At 40.3% G+C, this 18,212-nt stretch overlaps 1 protein-coding gene across 1 annotated transcript in view; it reads left to right on the top strand.

Moving 5' to 3' along the window:
• Positions 1-481: 481 nt before the first annotated feature.
• The window catches only part of BBS5 (Bardet-Biedl syndrome 5), a gene marked incomplete at both ends in the record, with an annotated part of 35,310 nt that continues 17,579 nt past the window's right edge, over positions 482-18,212 (top strand). The window contains 6 exons of the mRNA XM_080719943.1: positions 482-540; positions 3,636-3,722; positions 9,366-9,427; positions 10,846-10,895; positions 11,025-11,152; positions 15,903-16,038. Of these exons, the coding sequence (XP_080576069.1) occupies positions 482-540; positions 3,636-3,722; positions 9,366-9,427; positions 10,846-10,895; positions 11,025-11,152; positions 15,903-16,038 (522 nt within the window). The remainder of the gene's footprint in view (positions 541-3,635; positions 3,723-9,365; positions 9,428-10,845; positions 10,896-11,024; positions 11,153-15,902; positions 16,039-18,212) is intronic.

Below are 18,212 nucleotides of genomic sequence, written 5' to 3'. Positions count from 1 at the left end.
GGGACAGAAAGATCAGGGCCAACGGTTGTTGACATTTAAGGTTGACATTTAAGTGATAAAGGGCCAGACACACAGAGATCTGGAGAAACTGTGTTAAAGACCCTGAAAGGGGGCCCTCCATGGACTGAGCCTGTCTGGTTCAGCGGTGGGAGGGGTTAGAGACCTGAGTGCCCCAGGTAAGGAATTTGAAGTTTTAAGTCTAAATGTCTTGACGGTGTACAGAAATAGCGGGAGAGGTAGAGTGGCTAAAGAACATCGGATGAGTAAGGTCGCGCCCAGCAGTAATCACCGGTCCTGCCCCCAATCTCAAATCGGCTTAAAGAGGTGAAGGTGCAGGGGAAACCGCGCCCGCGCCGCCTCGCGGAAGCTTGGGTCTCGACGCTCGCCGTAGACATCGTGAGTGACGCGCCGTTGCTCTGGAGACGGCGAGACGCGGCTGGGCCTCCGTGGCAGAGAGTGCTGGGCGCGGGCCTCAGCCACCATGTCGGTGCTGGACGTGCTCTGGGAGGACCGGGATATCCGCTTCGACGTGTCCTTGCAGTGAGTGTCCGGGACTCCGCGGGGACTTGCGGCCTGCAGAGGGCGCCGCGGCGCGGATCCGGGACACGGGCGGGACCTGCCTCGAACCCACCGTCCTCCTGGCTCAGCCTCCCAAGTACTGGGGTTACCGGCAGGGTGCCGCTGTGCCCGGTTCTTGTTATTCATTTTCTATGAGCAGTGGACGTCTCTTTTGTCTGCATTGTAGTAAAATATACATAACGGAGGTTTGCGCTGGTGTTCGGCTCTGGGGAGACCCCGGACTGGCCAGGCCGCTGCGGGCTCCGCAGGCGGGCGCCGCTGCAGGAAAGAGGCCGGATCGCACGGGCTCGGTCCCGGCCCAGCGACCCATCGCAGTGCGCACCCCGGCCGGAGCCCACTCGACAGGGCATGGGCGGCGTGCCATGCCAAAGGGCGTGGGATTGCAGTTTCGTGTGGTGGAAGGGACGTAAAGCAGGGATTAGGATTAGGGAAAACAGGGTTCGGAAACTAGGTTTGGAATGATGACACACAGTATGGGTCCTTAGACAAACGACTTGAGCGTTCTCTCGAGTTTTCTTTATAAAACGACGGAGTAGGGAAGAGTGATCATTCTTCCAAACTCCTAAACACATAACCTTTTTGTACACCGTTAGCTTTAGTTTATCTAAATCACCAAACATCAGGAGGAGCCCTCTTTTGGAGCCTCTCAAACAGAAACCCTCTTTTTGGAAAATAGGATGCTTTAAAGATGATTAGAAATATCCTGTCCAGGAAAAACAACAACCACCACCACCCAACCGGTCAATTAAGTATTGGAGTGTTTGAATATATTAAAACTAGTGTTCCCAGATTAAAGACGTGGAACTTCTTTGCCACCTGTTGTGCCTTAACATGAACAGCACCTGCTTAGGTGGCAAAATGAAATATCTATACATTTCTCAGGCTCTATTGCGGCTGAATAAGACTAACATGGTGTTAGATCCTTTTGGAAGTTGAGAGAATACCAGCCCGCGGGGCACACTTGTAATCCCAATACTCGGGAGCCTGAAACAGGAGGATTGCATGGTCAAGGCCAACCTCAGCAATTTAGTGAGACTCTATTTCAAAAATTTTTTAATTTTTTAAAAAAGGGCTGGTACTTGAGAAGCTGAGAGAGAAGGATTGAAGGTTCAAGGCCTGTCTCAGCTATTTAGTGGGACTCTCAGCAGCTTAGCAAGACCCTGTTTCTTTTTCTCTTTCTTTTCTTTTTTCTTTCTCTTTTTTTTTTTCTTTTTGGTACTGGGATTGAACCCAAGAGCATTCTATCTCTAAGCTACACTCCCAGCCTTATATTATTTTTATTTTGAAACAGGGTCTTACTAGATTGATGAGAGTCTTACTACTTGTTGAGACTGTCCTTGAACCTGTAGTCCTCCTGTCTCAGTTTCCCAAGTACTGAGATTACACGTGTGCACCATCACACCCAACTAAGACCCTGTTTCAAATTTTTAAAAAGGACTAGGGGTGTAGCTCAGAGCTAGAATGTTCCTGGGTTCAATACCCAGTACAAAAAAAAAAAAAAAAAAAAAAAGAGGGAGTTGGGAGGAAAAGAAATTTGTAAAACTGAAAACTCTTAATTATGTATTGCATACATTCTGTGACATTTTCTCTTATTCTTGGGAAAGGCTCATATTTCAAACAAAATCCATTTCATGAGCATATCAATTTGTTAAACAGTATGCTTAGTATGTGATGATAGCTAGAGATACCAAAATGATAGGAAATGATACTCATAACCCCCTACCCCATACTAGTGCCAGAGATACACATAGACAACTACAACAAATATAGGAGGTACTATTCTGGGAAAAAAAATGAACAAAGAGCTGGGCAACAGAAACATAACCATTCACTGTGTGGGGAATGCCTCAAAGAAGAGAAAATATTTGAGTTGGACCTTGAAGGATAGGCAGAGCCTTGTCAATGTAGACAGGGAAAGAGTATTATAGGAAAGAAAGGGGGTGGGAAGAGAAGCATAGTCTTGGAGGTATACGCCTTATTAGCTAGAAGGCAGGGTATGCAGCAGGGAGAGGTTGGAGGTACGCGTAGCAGGGTTGCTTAGCTTTAGCCAAGAATTTTAGACTTCAATTTCTAAGCAGTTGGATGACATGGGAGGCTTTTAAGCAGGGAAATGCTATGATCATATCGGTATTCTCAGCAGCTAATTTAGTTACCGCCATGGCAAATTTATTAGAAAGCTCTACCTGATAGCCTGTTAGTTTATCTTTGGATTTCTGTTTATTTTTGACACTCTAGAATTCTGACAGCAAGCTGTTCTTCATTCCGTTTCTTTTTGTCTCATGTATCTATTTGCCAACTGTTGAAAATGCCTTGCATACAACTTTAACCATTCCTTCTATAACTGCCCATTGTCCTTTCCTCTACTTACAAACTTCTCAGGGTTCTCCACTGTCCACAGAATAAGCTCCATACCTCTCAGATCTGCACTTAAGGTTCTCTTTTATCTGTTTCCTCCTAAGTTACCCAACTATATTATTTCTCTCACTCTCTCTCAATACCTCTTCTTCCCCAGCCAGGCCAGTCTCTCACATGCCCTAGTCTTTCTTTATCCATGGACTGTCCTCTTTCTTTCTTTCTTTCTTTTCTTTTCTTTTTTTTTTTTTTTTTTTTTGGTACTGGGGATGGAACACCCGGGGCATTCCACCTTCGAACTATACCCCCAGCCCTAATTTTTATTCTTTATTTTGAAACAGGGTCTCATTGAGTTACAAAGGACCTCACTAAGTAGCTGAGGCTGACCGCAAACCTGCGATCCTCCAGTCTCAGCTCCTGAATGCTGGGATTACAAGCATGCGCCACCATGCCCGGCTCTCTTTCCCCTCTTAGTTCTCCAAATCTTAATCCTTTTAGTATTTGCTTACTCTAAGCGGCCCTGGTCACTCCAGGCCTCACTGATTTCTAGGTTCCTGAGGTTCTTGGAGACCTTATTTTCAAAATCATGAACATCTGTGCTATATCATTTATATTGTCAACTGTTTTATGTATATGTCTCTTCTTCCCCAAATAGATTTTAAGCAGATATAGTTATAACACTAAAACTTTTATATTTATTTTAGACAAATGAAAACAAGACCTGGAGAAGTCCTTATTGATTGCTTAGATTCAATTGAAGATACCAAAGGAAATAATGGGGACAGAGGTGAGTATATTTGCTAATACATTTTATATTTCTGGTTTAATTTTAGAATATTGATTCATATGAACTGGAGAATATATGAAACATATAAATTGAGTTGTAAATGTAATTGTAAGAATAGAAGAGCTAAATCCACAGAGTTCTCAGCAACTTAGTGAGGCTCTCAGCAACTGAGACCCCCATTTCCAAAAAATAAAATAAAATAGGTTTGGGGTATAGCCTGGAAGTAGATGACCCCTGTATTTCATCCCCAGGACCACAAACACACACACACACACACACAAAAAAAAAAAAAAAATCCACAGGGTTTTCTTGTCTTAAGTACAAGAAGGGTAAAGCCAGGCGTGGTGGTGCACACTTGTAATCCCAGCATTTGGAAGGCTGAGACTGGAGGATCGCAGTTCGCACACAGTCTCAACTACTTAGTGAGGCCCTTTGCAACTCAGTGAGACCCTGTTTCAAAATAAAGAATTAAAAAAAAAAAACAGGGCAGGGTGTGTAGCTCAGAGGTCAAATGCCTCTGGGTTCCATCCCCAGACCCGCAAAAAGTAAAAAAATAAATAAAATAAATAAATAAATACAAAAAGGGTAGTGACTAAACCTATAGCCAGGTTCAGCCTATCAGTAAGCCCTGGTTCTGACATCACCTTTATCCAGCGTAACTGTTAAAACTCTAGGACCCCTATTTAATGTCCATGGACCCTTAGATCTGTCTCCTCAAATAAAAATATGAGGTAGTACGTGAGTAGGTCATTTCTGTGGTACCTGGAGCAATGTTTCCTTTCAAGAAATTTAGGAGTAACACACAGTCACCCAAGATTGACACCGAGAGGTGGAGAGAAGATTTAGTGCTGTATTGTGAAGTCTAGTTGTAGGTCAAGTGCTGGAGAATCCTGTGAGTCTTCTGTGTCACTGAGGAACAGCTGTAGCTGGACTCTAGCGTCCCTCCTGACTCACTTTCCCTAAGGCTAGAACTTAAAGTCCAGACTGCATAGAGCAGCTGTCCATGCAGCCAATAGCCAGCAATCCGCAGAAAGATTCATTAATGCTTTTCAAGGGGAAGAAAAAGATGGGGAGTGGAGGTTCTGTATGTTTTGAAAGTATCTTTACAGGAAAAGCAGCATAGGTAGAAGAGGCACTAACCTTTTACTGAAAAGAGGAAGTGGGGAAAAGGAACACAACTCATGCACACAAAAGATCAGTGTGTCCTGGGCGATGACCCTGTGGCAGGACGAGCCACTCTAGCCTTCTGCTGGCTGTTTCCTCTCAGAGCCCTTCAGTACGACTGTCCTTCCTTTCTCCCTCACTCTCCCTTCTCCCTCTCTCTCCCTTCTCCCTTTCCCTCCCTCCCCCCTCTCATCTTTGTCTGTCTCTCTGGCTAGCTCTAGTGGGCGCTCTCTCTCTCACTTTCTCTTTCTTTTTTGTTGTACTTGCAATTTAACCCAGGGGTACTCTACCAATGCATTACATTCCCATCCCTTTTTATTTTGAGATAAGGTCTTGCTAAGTTGCCCAGGCTGGCCTTGAACATGGCAATCCTCAGTCTCAACCTCCTGAATCCCTGGAATTATCATCGTGTGCCACCACTCCTCAAACCATTCTTTTGGTGTGCATGGGGTAGTATGTGAACAGCAGGTCCTACTAAGCCCCTCTCTTTGAGGGAACCTGTTATCACCACCAGCTATAGGCAGATCCTGTCAACAGCTGGTCCTGTCTTTTTTCTTTTTCTTTTCTTTTTTTAATTTTTTTGCAGTACTATGGAACCCAGGGCCATTCTACCTCTAAGCTATACCCCCAGCCCTAATTTTTATTCTTTATTTTCAAACAGGGTCTCACTAAGTTGTGGAGAGGTTCACTAAGTAGCAGAGGCTGGCCACGAACCTACAATCCTCTTATCTCAGCCTCCCAAGTACTGGGGTTACAGGTGTGCACCACCATGTCCAGCTAAGCCCATCTTTAAAGGAATGCTTGGATCACACTTCTGAAATTTTTCTGATTCAGTTAGACCCAGGTAAGGATAAACTATGAAGGATGAAGATCTAGCAGCAAACAAAAATCTTGGCTTGTGCCTTTTTTGTTTTTTGAGGTTTTTTTGGTGGGGAGGTTACAGTACTGGGGATGGAACCCAGGGGCATTCTACAGTGTCACTTAGTTGCAAAGGGCCTCACTAAGTGGCTGAGGCTGTCCTTGAACGGTAATCCTCCTGTCTCAGCCTCCCAAATGCTCAATTATAAATGTGTGCCACCATGCCCGGCTGGTATTCTGCTTTTAAAATAATCTAATAAACCAGGCGTGGTGGTGCACGCTTCTAATCCCAGCATTTGGGAAGCTGAGACCATAGGATCGTGGTTTGCGGACAGCCTTAGCTACTCAGTGAGGCCCTCTGCAACTTAGTGAGACCCTGTTTCAAAATAAAGAATAAGCTGGGTATGGTGGCACACGCTTGTAATCCCTGTGCTTGGGAGGCTGAGACAGGAGGATCGCACAGGTTCAAAGCCAACCTCAGCTACTTAGTGAGGCTCTCAGGAACTTAGTAAGACACTGTTTCCAAATAAAATATAAAATAGGGCTGGGAGTATAGCCCAGAGGTAGAAAGCCTCTGGGTTTCACCCCCAGTACCACCAAAAATAAAATAAAATAAAATACAGCATAAAAAAAATAAGGCAGGGGATGTAGCTTGGAGGTCAAATGCCCCTGGGTTCTATCCCCAGATCTGCAAAAAATAAAAAATAAAATAATAAAATAATCTAATAAACATTTAAATAAAAATCAGAACGAGTTCCATTAATTTTGTTTGTTTTATGAGGTAGAAATGTCTAGCCAAGCCGGGCGTGGTGGCACACGCGTGTAATCCCAGCATTTGGGAGGCTGAGACCTGGAGGATCACAGTTCATGGACAGCCTCAGCTACTTAGTGAGAACTTCTGCAACTCAGTGAGACCCAGTTTCAAAATAAAGAATAAAGCCGGGATTGGTGGTACATGCTTGTAATCCCCGAGCTTGGGAGGCGGAGACAGGAGGATCGCGCTGGTTCAAAGCCAGCTGCGCTGGCTTAAGAGACCCTGTTTCAAAAAAAAAAAAAAATAGGTCTGGGAGTGTAGCCCGGAGGTAGAAGGGCTTCCAGGAACCCCAGTATCACCAAAATAAAGAATAAAAAATAGGGCAGGGGTTGTAGCTCGGAGGTCAAATGCCCCTGGGTTCCATCCCCAGACCCGCAAAAAAAAAAAAAAAAAAAAAAGAAAAAGAAATGTCTAGCCAGGTAAAAAAACGTGTTAATATAAAGCTAGCACAATCAGTTTGTGCATGCGTGCATGGGTGTGCGTGTGTGCATGAACCCAGACAAATTCTAACTCTGAGCTAGACCCCTAGCCCATTCTGTTTTTTATTTTAAAACAGTCTCACAAAGTTACCACATGCTGGCCTGAAACCCAGGATCCCTCTGTCCTAACTTCCTAAGTACTGGGATTACAGGCGTGTACCACCAATTTTTAAAAAGGAGGCAGACAATATTTAGAATTTTCTAAGATGAAAACTGATTGTAAATGAGATACATATTTCATGATAAGATTTAATAAAAAGGTACTGGGTTTATATATATATTCATACACATATATACACACACACACACACACACACACACACATATTTACTCAATCTGAAAGAAATCACATGCAAGTTTTTCTGTAGCTTATATTTAATGTATCCTTTAAAAACTGCTGTGTTGGCCAGGCAAGGTGGCACATGCTTGTAATCCCAGCATTCAGGAGGCGGAGACCAGAGGATCACGGTTTCGCAGACAGCCTCAGCTACTTAGTGAGGCTCTTTGCAACTCAGAGACCCTGTTTCAAAAAATAAAAAGACCAAAAAATAGGGCTGGGGTTGTAGCTCAGAGGTAGAATGCCCCTGGCTTCCATCCCCAGTACCAAAAAAATAATAATAGTTACTAAACATTTGAATGTTTGTTATTTTTCATTTGCCATTCTGGAGCTTTTATATAATATGCATAGTCCCTTTAATAGCAAAAATTAAAAATATGGATTCCTATTCTGTGTGTTTTTCAGATGAGGTAACTGAGGAACAGAGAGGTTAGTTAACTATTCCAATATCTCAGTAGCTAAGTGATAAACCAAACTGCCTACACTGCTTCTTAAATTGCTAGCATTACATTATTCTCTTCTCAAAAATCTTCAGTCTTCTCATTTCCAATCCTAAACTCCACTGCCTTTATTGCTAATAGATCTAACTAAATTTCTTGGTGTAGCACCAAAGAGCTTCTAGTTTGTCCAGTGTTTCTTGCCTGTGCCACTGTCTTGTGTTTGTCTTTCCAGCACTTTTCTCCACCCTTTCCCCCTTACCCTGGGAAGATGACTTACACGCCTACATCAAAGGGCTCCTGTGCACTCTGGCTTCTGTTTGGAAGGGCCATGGCAGAAGATCAAAGGGAGGCCTGAGTGCGTGGTCTCGGTATTTATTCTCTGGCTTCTTTCCCACTAAGAGGCTGCCTGCGTCTCTCCTCTCAAAGCAGTGAGCTCTATAGGACTCTTGTTCATTCCAGATTGTGTTAACTGATCCCTCTTCTTGTCCCTTTGGGTCTGGACTGGCAGCAGGTCTCCTGGATCACCTGTGGTTCCTCAAACCCCACCCTTACCCTTGTAACTAAGTCCTTTGGTAAACAAATCTGATATCCCAAAGGATAACAGAGGTTTGGATTAGTGTATACATGAGAGTTCTTTGAAAAAATTATATTATCTTGTACTTTTTTTTGGAGGGGGTACTGGAGATTGAACCCAGGGCTCTCTACCACTTAGCTATACTCCCAACCCTTTTCTTTTTCTTTTTTTTTTTTTTTTTTTTTTGGTGGTACTGGGGTTCCTGGAAGCCCTTCTACCTCCAGGCTACACTCCCAGACCTATTTTTACATTTTTATTTGGAAACAGGGTCTCCTAAGCCAGCGCGCGCGGCTGGCTTCGAACCTGCGTGATCCTCCTGTCTCTGCCTCCCAAGCGCGGGGATTACAAGCATGCGCCACCACGCCCGGCTCCTTATCATTTTTTAAATTTTGAGACAGAGTCTCAATAAGTTGCACAGGTTGTCTTCAAACCTGCAATTCTTCTGTCTCAACCTCCTGAGTGGCTGGAATTATAGGCATGTACCACCATACCTGGCCCAGAATACCTTCTATTTTATTTTATTTGTTTGGTGGTACTGGGGTTCCTGGAAGCCCTTCTACCTCCAAGGCTACACTCCCAGACCTATTTTATACTTTTTTATTTGGAAACAGGGTCTCTTAAGCCAGCACGGCTGGCTTCAAACCTGCGCGATTCTCCTGTCTCCGCCTCCCAAGTGCAGGGATTACAAGCGTGCGCCACCACACCCAGCCCAGAATACCTTCTAATGCAACAAAAAACTGTTACACAATTCTCTCCTCAGTCAATATGAGTCAAACCAAGCTATTGACAGTAAATACCTTTGTTTTTTCTATAATGCTCAGATTTGTTTCTCTGTGATTCTGAATTAAATAGCGTAATACTTTATATAGAATAGGTATGTAGGAAAAACACCCATAGATGTTGCTGCTGATACTGAGTAAGAAGTTCTATGTCTAACTCCTATTTAAGCTAATCAATTTTTATTTGTTTGCTTATAGGTAGACTCTTGGTAACAAACTTAAGAATTATCTGGCACTCCTTGGCATTACCCAGAATCAATCTTTGTAAGTATCCTTGTAAGATGAAACTCTAAGGAAAATGCTTTTGTCAGAGAACTTGGATGGTAGCTTTTGATACCAAGCCGAACAAAAAGAGCTAGACCATGGTATATGTGAGAATCTGAAATTGATAAAAACCTCAGAAATCCTGGACTGAACACAAACTACATCATCTGCAAAAGATGATCTTATTTTTCAGTCTGTCTATTCTATATCTTAGATATACAGGAGATTAGGACTTTTATAAATTTTTTTACCTTTGTTTTTTGCTTATCTTTGACAACTTGCTATATAATCTATTTCTAGAAATTCTCAAAAAAGGAAGATCTAAGCTGGGCGTGGTGGCGCATGCTTGTAGTCCCAGCTCTTGGGAGGCTGAGACAGGAGATCGCACAGGTTCAAAGCCAACCTCAGCTACTTAGTGAGGCGCTCAGCAACTTAGTGAGACCCTGTTTCCAAATAAAGTATAAAAAATAGTTCTGGGAGTATAGCCTGGAGGTAAAAAAGGCCCTGGGTTCCACCCCAGTACCACCACCAAAAAAAGGAAGATCTAAGCTCTAATAAAAACATATTTTTCATTGTTGTGTTTAATTTGCTTCATGTAAAGCCAGGCGTGTTGGCACATGCCTGTAATCCCAGCATTCAGGAGGCTGAGACAGGAGGATCGCGGTTCGCGGATGGCTTCAGCTACTACTTAGTGAGGCCCTCCACAACTTAGTGAGACCCTGTTTCAAAATAAAGAAATAGGGCAAAATAGGGCAGCGGGTGTAGCTCAGAGGTCGAATGCCCCTGGGTTCCATTCCCAGACCTGCAAAAAATAAAAAAATAAAATTTGCTTCATCTATTTTTTAAAACTATTTCAAGCTGGGTGTGGTGGCACACACCTGTAATCCTAGTCCTTGGGAGGCTAAGACAGGAGGATCAAAGATTTGAGGACAGCCTCAACAAGTAGTGAGACTCTCATCAACCTAACGAGATGCTATATCCAAATATGAAATAAATAAATAATGAGATCCTGTTTCCAAATAAAGTTGGGCTTGGGGTGTAACTTGAAGGTAGACTGCCCCTGGGTTCAATCGTCAATACCATACACACAAAAAATTATCTATTTCAGATTAGATAGCTGGACTTTTTCTTTTAATATAGTAGTGCTAAAATTTTTAGCAAATAATTTTGTATAGTTTTCCGAAAAACAGATATCTTTTTTCCCATGTTATATATGCTTTTGTTTACTCAAATAAATACATTGACTCTCTAGTTTATTATTTAATCTAAATATTTAATTTTTATAAAAATTTTAAATAGTTGTATTTCTGTTTAATTTTTAGAACTGTTTGAAGTTTCATACACATTATTTTTTCAAAAGTATTTTTTCTCAGTTTACTGTATCATAGATGCTTAAATTCTTTGGTTTTGAATTTTAGCTATCGGTTACAACTGCATATTGAATATTACAACAAGGACTGCTCACTCTGTAAGTCTAAAAATCATATTGAAATATATACATGTAGTAAAATATTACATATGAAGTTAATTTTTATTTTGACTTTAAATGAGGAATTGCTCTTCAAATCTAAACCTGTAAATGAATTTTTCCTTACAGAAATTGCGAGGCCAAACTGAAGCTCTTTATATACTAACAAAATGTAACAGTACTCGCTTTGAATTTATATTTACAAATTTGGTTCCTGGAAGTCCTAGACTTTTTACTTCTGTGATTGCAGTATACAGGTATAGTAATACTTTATGGATTGTTGAACATTTAAAAGTAATTCTGTGATACTAGGGTTTAGAGGATAGAGTTTAGAAGTATAACACTATCTTCTTCCCAACTTTATTGCAAATATACTGAAGATATTTAGAAAAACACATTTCATTGTTATTTAATAAGCACTTTGAAGAAATTTATAAAACTTGTAAGACTACTAAACTCATAAACATTTTTTTTCTTTCTTTTTTTTTGGTGGTACTGGGGGTGGAACCCAGAGGCTTTCTACCTCCGGGCTATACTCCCAGACCTATTTTTTTATACTTTATTTGGAAACAGGGTCTCACTAAGTTGCTGAGAGCCTCACTAAGTAGCTGAGGCTGGCTTCGAACCTGTGAGATCCTCCTGTCTCAGCCTCCCAAGCGCGGGGATTACAAGCGTGTGCCACCATGCCTGGCCCTAAACTCATAAACATTTATACTAAAGGTTCTATTAATTAGATACCAAGGCAGATAAAGTGAAATAGAAAATTTATTCACTGTTGATAAATTGGATAATTCAGCCTGGCGTGGTGGCGCACGCTTGTAATCCCAGCATTCAGGAGGCTGAGACCTGGAGGATCGTGGTTCGCGGACAGCCTCAGCTACTTAGTGAGGGCCTCTGCAACTCAGTGAGACCCGGTTTCAAAATAAAGAATAAAAAATGGGCAGGGGGTGCAGCTCAGAGGTCAAATGCCTCTGGGTTCCATCCCCAGACCCTCAAAAAAAAAAATAAATAGATAAATTGGATAATTCAGTTAATTAATTAAAAAGTCATTTTTATAAAAGAAATGGGCATATTTGGGTATTTTTCCTAAAGAGTGTTTTTTTGTTGTTGTTTGCTAAATCCTTTTCTTTTCACTACCCCAGTTCTTTTTTTTTTTTTTTTTTTTTTTTTTTTGGTGGTACTGGGGTTCTTGGAAGCCCTTCTACCTCCGGGCTACACTCCCAGACCTATTTTATATTTTTATTTGGAAACAGGGTCTCCTAAGCCAGTGCGCGGCTGGCTTCAAACCTGCGTGATCCTGCTGTCTCCGACTCCCAAGTGTGGGGATTACAGGTGTGCGCCTCCATGCCCTGCTACCCCAGTTCTTTTTAATTAAAAAAAAAAAAATCATCCCTATCACTGGGCGTGGTGGCACACACCTTGTAATCCCAACATTTGGGAGACTGAGACAGGGGGATCTGGGTTCATGGACAGCCTCAGCTACTTAGTGAGGCTCTTTGCAACTCAGTGAGACTTTGTTTCAAAATTAAGAATAAAAACTAGGGCTGGGGGTGTAGCTTGGAGGTAGATTGCCCCTGGGTTCTATTTCCAGTACTGCAAAAAGAAGAAGAAAAAAAATCCCTATCTGCTCTGATTTTTTTTAAATCTTGGCTAAGAAAATAGGACATATAATTGTTTAATTTGTTCTTGTTGTTTTGCAGTCCTGGGGATAGAACCCAGGGACATTCTACCTCCAAGCTACACCCCTAGCCCTATTTTATTTTATTTTTCTTGAAACAAGGTCTTGCTAGGTTGATGAGAGTCTCACTTGCTGAAAGTGGCCGTGAACCTGCGATCCTCCTGTTTCAGCCTCCCAGTCCTGGGATCCCAGGGGTGCACCACCACGCCTGGCTTTTTAGTATGTATTTTTTTCATTACTAGTAATGTTGAAAATTTTCATATATTGCATATTTTTTGACTGTTTTGTTTTTCTATTGCAAATTTCTAAACTATGCTTTTATCTGCTATATATGTTGCAAATATTTCTTAGTTTCCTAGTGTATTTTTTAATTTTGTTGATATTATGATCTATATAATAGTATAATTTTATCAGTATATAATTCACATGAAGTAAAACTTTACCTAACATAAAATTTATTATTTTAACATATAAGTTTGGTAGTTTTAGGATATTTACAGAGTTGTGCAATTATCATCATTATCCAATTCTATAATATTTGTACCACTCTAAAAAGAAACCCCATAGCCACAGCAGTCACTCCTCATTCCCTCTTCCCCAAGCCTCTGGCAACTACGAATTTCTTTACTGTCTCTATAGATTTGCCTGCACTGGACATTTCATAGAAAGGAAATCATATTAGATGTGGCCTTTTATGTCCGACTTCTTTCACTCACATAATGTTTTCAAGCTCCATGCACGCTGTACATGTGTCAATAGCACTTCAGTCCTTCGTATGACTAATATGCCATCGTATCTTTACCATTCATCAGTCGATGGACAGTTGGTTATTTCTACTTTTTAGCTGTTATGACTACTGCTGCTGTGAACATTTGTGTATGGGTTTTTATGTAAACTGTGTTTTTTTAGTTTTCTTAGGCATATACTTAAACCTTAGTCCTTTATTTCACTTTACCTAAGAAGTACTATGAAATGAAAAGCTTTAAATTGTGTATGAAGAAAACATGGAAGCTACTTTTCTTTAATAGTATAAAAAATGTTATGCATTCCCCCCAAAGTTTTTTTTGTGTGTGTGGTACTGGGTATTGAACCCAGGGACATTTTAACTGAACTATAGCTCCAGCCCTATTCTATTTTTTATTTCGGAACAGGATCTCACTAAGTTGCTGAGGCCTCCATAAATTGCTGAGGCTGGCTGCAAACCTGCAATTCTCTTCTCCTGTCTTGGCCATCTAAGTACTGGGATTATAGGCGCACACCACTGTGCCCAGCCTTCCCCAAGAATAATTTATAGCAAAAATAGCTTTCATATTTTCTACTGGTAACACACTGATGATAGCACTAAAGGAAATTAAGATTTATAGGCAGAATGCTCTAATCTCCCTCTTTCACAATTTACATATTTGAAATGCTAATTAAATTGAAAATCAGAATTTAAGAATGAATATTATGGGCTGGTAATTTAGCTCAGTGGTAGAGTACTTTCCCAAGACCTGAGATTTAATCTTCAGTATCACAAGATAAGAAAATAATTATAACAAAGTGGGTTATAGCCGGGCGTGGTGGCACAGGTTTGTAATCCCTGCACTTGGGAGGTAGAGACAGGAGGATCATGCAGGTTGAAAGCCAGCCGCACTGGCTTAAGAGACCCTGTTTCCAAATTTTAAAAAAGTATAAAAAATAGGTCTGGGAGTGTAGCCCGGAGGTAGAAGGGCTTCCAGGAACCCCAGTACCACCAAAAAAAAAAAAAAAAAAAAAAAAGAGTGGGTTATAGCTGGGCATGGTGGCACACGCTTGTAATCTCCTCGCTTGGGAGGCTGAGACAGGAGGATCGTGTAAGTTCGAAGCCAGCCTCCTCTGGCTTTTAGAGACCCTGTTTCCAAATAAAAAATATAAAATAGGTCTGGGAATGTAGCCTGGAGGTAGAAGGCCCCTGGGTTCCATCCCCAGTACCATTAAAAAAAAAAAAAAGTGGGTTATAGCTGGGTATGGTGGTGCAGGCTTGTAATCTCTGCATTTGAGAAGCAAGACAGGAGGATCGTGGTTCTCTTAAAATAAAGAATTAAAAATAGGGCTGCGCCAGGCGTGGTGGCACACACTTGTAATCCCCACACTTGGGAGTTGGAAACAGGAGGATCACGCAGGTTCAAAGCAAGCCGCTCTGGCTTAAGAGACCCTGCTTCCAAATAAAAAGTATAAAAAGGTCTGAGAGGGTAGCCCAGAGATAGAAGATTTTCCAGGAACCCCAGTACCACCAAAAAATAAATAAATAGGGCTGGGAGTGTAGCTCAGAGGTAGAATACCCCTGGGTTCCATCCCCAGTACCGTAAAAAAAAAAAAAAAAAGTGGGTTATGTACTATTAAGGCTAAGAAAGCTCTTTATTTTTGTTAACTGGGTAAATTATCCTGTTTTCATGTGGACTAAAATTAGAATTAGTGAGCCAGACATGGTGAATGCCTATAGTCACAGTACTTGGGAAACTGAGACAGGAGGATTGTAGGTTTGAAGCCAGCTTCAGCAACTTAGTGAGACCATGTTTCAAAATAAAAAATAAACTGGACTAGGGGTGTAGCTCCAAGGTAGACTGCTCCTGGGTTCAACACCCAGCACCAGAAGATAAAATAATTAGAATTAACTAATCAAAATTAGTCAGAATTTTTTTTTTTTTTTGGTGGTACTGGGGATGGAACCCTTCTACATCTGGGCTATACTCCCAGACCTATTTTATATTTTATTTGGAATCAGGGTCTATTAAGCCACAGAGGCTGGCTTCAAACCTGCGCAATCCTCCTGTCTCCGCTCACCAAGCATGGGGATTACAAGCGTGTGCCACCACACATGGCTTAATCAGAATTTCTAAGGTATTATTTGTCAATAGGGAGACATGGAAAAAAAACAGAATAATAAATATTTTATTCTTTCAGTCCGTCTTCCTCCTCTTATCTTTCTTCCTCTTCTTCCCCTCTTCCCCCAGAATCTTCTATACAACTGGTATTCAATTCTATTTTTTTGTACAAAGGTAGGTGCAAGCTAGTTTACAAGTCACAGTGAGAAAAGTAATTGGGCTTCTATTTATTCTAAAAGAACCGTGATACATTAGACTGAAATAAAGAAATGAAGAAAGGAATAGGTCACTGAAATGAAATGTGTAAATTAACAAAAAACTGTAATTACCAAGCCTTATTGACAAAACACTTAATTCACTATAATAATTAATTAATTGAGTGATGTACATAAATACTAACAACTACACATTTTAGTAGGTATATAAACATAACCTGAGAAAATCATGATTCTACCTTGGACTGGTCTTTGTTATTTTTTATAGAGCATATGAAACTTCTAAAATGTATCGTGATTTTAAATTGAGAAGTGCACTGATTCAAAACAAGCAGCTAAGATTATTACCACAAGAACATGTATATGACAAAATCAATGGAGTATGGAATTTATCCAGTGACCAGGTATTGTGCAAAGAACAATGAACCTTTGGAGACTGGGTTTTGGTAATAATTTTTCCATTCATCATTGAGTTTGTATATTCACTCAACTCTGATTGTTAAATTACATTATAGCTCTTGGTAACTTTGTAGCCCTTGATATGAAATTGTATTCTGATTTATGGTTTTGTGCTCTTTCCAGCAACTTTTGTTCTGTATAGAATGAGAGCTGGAATGGGCTTTTGAGACCATGTCGTTTATTCCCTCTTTACTCAGATGAGACAATCGAGCCCCAAGAGTTAAGTGGCCTCAGGTGTATAGTTCATCCCAGAGCCATGCCTCCCCTCTATGCTACACTAATCTCTACCCCTGGTTAACATAGGCTAATGGAAGAGAACCGTGGTGTGGACAGACACAGAAAGCTTTTAATACAGTCTTTAGGGAACTAAGCATATAACTCATTTGTTTTTTTGGTTTTTTTTTAATTTTATTTTATTGGTGCACTGTATTCATACATCATAGTGGGATACAAACTTTTGTAGACATACATGCACACATCGCCCAGTCAGCCCCCACCCGATCCCCACCCCATTCTCTCCCCATCCCCCCTTCCCATGCTTGGCTTAGTGGTTGACATCTAGTATTATAGCAATTTATCCAAAATTAAAAATGATAATCTCACATAACAGTTTCATTTGTCTGATACCAAGCGTTTGATGATTTAAAGATAGCATTTCAATATTTCTTTTTGCTTTCTTTCTTACTAGAGCATATTTTTTTCTGTTTTTTTAGGTGAAACTATCATATATTTATATATTTATTTTTCAGAAAAAAATCTATCCTAATATGGAATATGAATTCTAGATACCCAAAACGATCTTGAAAAAGAACAAAGCTAGCAGATATATATTTTCTGATTTCAAACCATATAAAGCTACAATAATTGAAACAGTGTAGTACTGTTCTAAAGGCAGATATATAGACCATTGGAGTTAAATACAAGCCTAGAGCTAAATTCTTCCCTATATTGTCAAGTTATTTTTGACAAGGTTTCCACGAACATTTGGTGGTGGAAATAATAATCTTTTAACTAAATATTGTTGAAAAATAATAATTACATGGAAAAGAATAAAATTGGACCTTTACCTAATCCCATATACAAGTATTAACTCAAAATAGATAAAAGACCTAAATATAAATCTTAAGACTATAAACTTTTAGGAGAAAATCTGGGTCATAAAACCTCACAACATTGAAATTGGCAGTGATTTCTTGGATATGATTTCAATGGCACAGGCAACAGAAGAATATACAAACTCCCTAAAAAATAAAAGAAAATATTGTATATCCAAAGACAATGTAAACAGAGTTAAAAGTTACTAATAGAATTGGATAAAATATTTCCAAATGCTATATCTGAAGGTATATTAATATTCCAACTAGAAATCCTAAAAATTAACAACAAAAAAGGCAAACAATACAACTTAGAGATAGGTAAAAGACTAACATAAATAATGAATCTCCACAGATAACCAATCTTAGTTGTCTGTTGGATGGAAACTCTTGTTTCTCTGGTTCTGGTGAGTGTTACCTATTTCTTCTTTGTAGTTAATCTCTTTGAGTATTTTCTCTAGCGCTGGTTTTGAAGACATAAATTCCTTCAGTTTCTGTTTGTCATGGAAGCTTCTTATTTCTCCATCTAATTTGATAGAAAGTTTTGCTGGATAGGAAATTTTTGGCTGGAAGTTGTTTTCTTTCAGAGTTTGGAATATGTTACTCCAAGCCCTTCTGGCTCTCATGACTTGGTTTGGGAAGTCTGGAGTGATTCTAATTGGTTTGCCTCTGAATGTCACTTGGCCCTTTGTTTTTGTTGCCTTTAAGATTCTCTGCTTGGCTTCCACATTGGTCATTTTGACAATTATATGGCGTGGGGATCCTCTTCTCCGATCCTGTCTAAAGGGAGTTCTATAAGTTTCCTGGATCTGTGTATCAACCTCTTGCTCTATATTTGGAAAATTTTCTGCTATTACTTCCTTGAAGAGATTGTTGATCCCTTTGGTATCACTTTCTTTTCCCTCCTCTATTCCAATTATTCTTAGGTTAGCTATCTTAAGATGGGCCCATATTTCTTCAATGTCAGATTCCTGCTGTTGGATATTTTTTTCTAGATTAGAAACTATGCATTCATTTTTGGATTG

This window comes from Muscardinus avellanarius, assembly GCF_963383645.1.
Source record: "Muscardinus avellanarius genome assembly, chromosome: 2".
NCBI lineage: Eukaryota > Metazoa > Chordata > Mammalia > Rodentia > Gliridae > Muscardinus > Muscardinus avellanarius.
The sequence above is the reverse complement of the archived record's forward strand: the minus strand, read 5'-3'. Positions and strand labels throughout refer to the sequence as shown.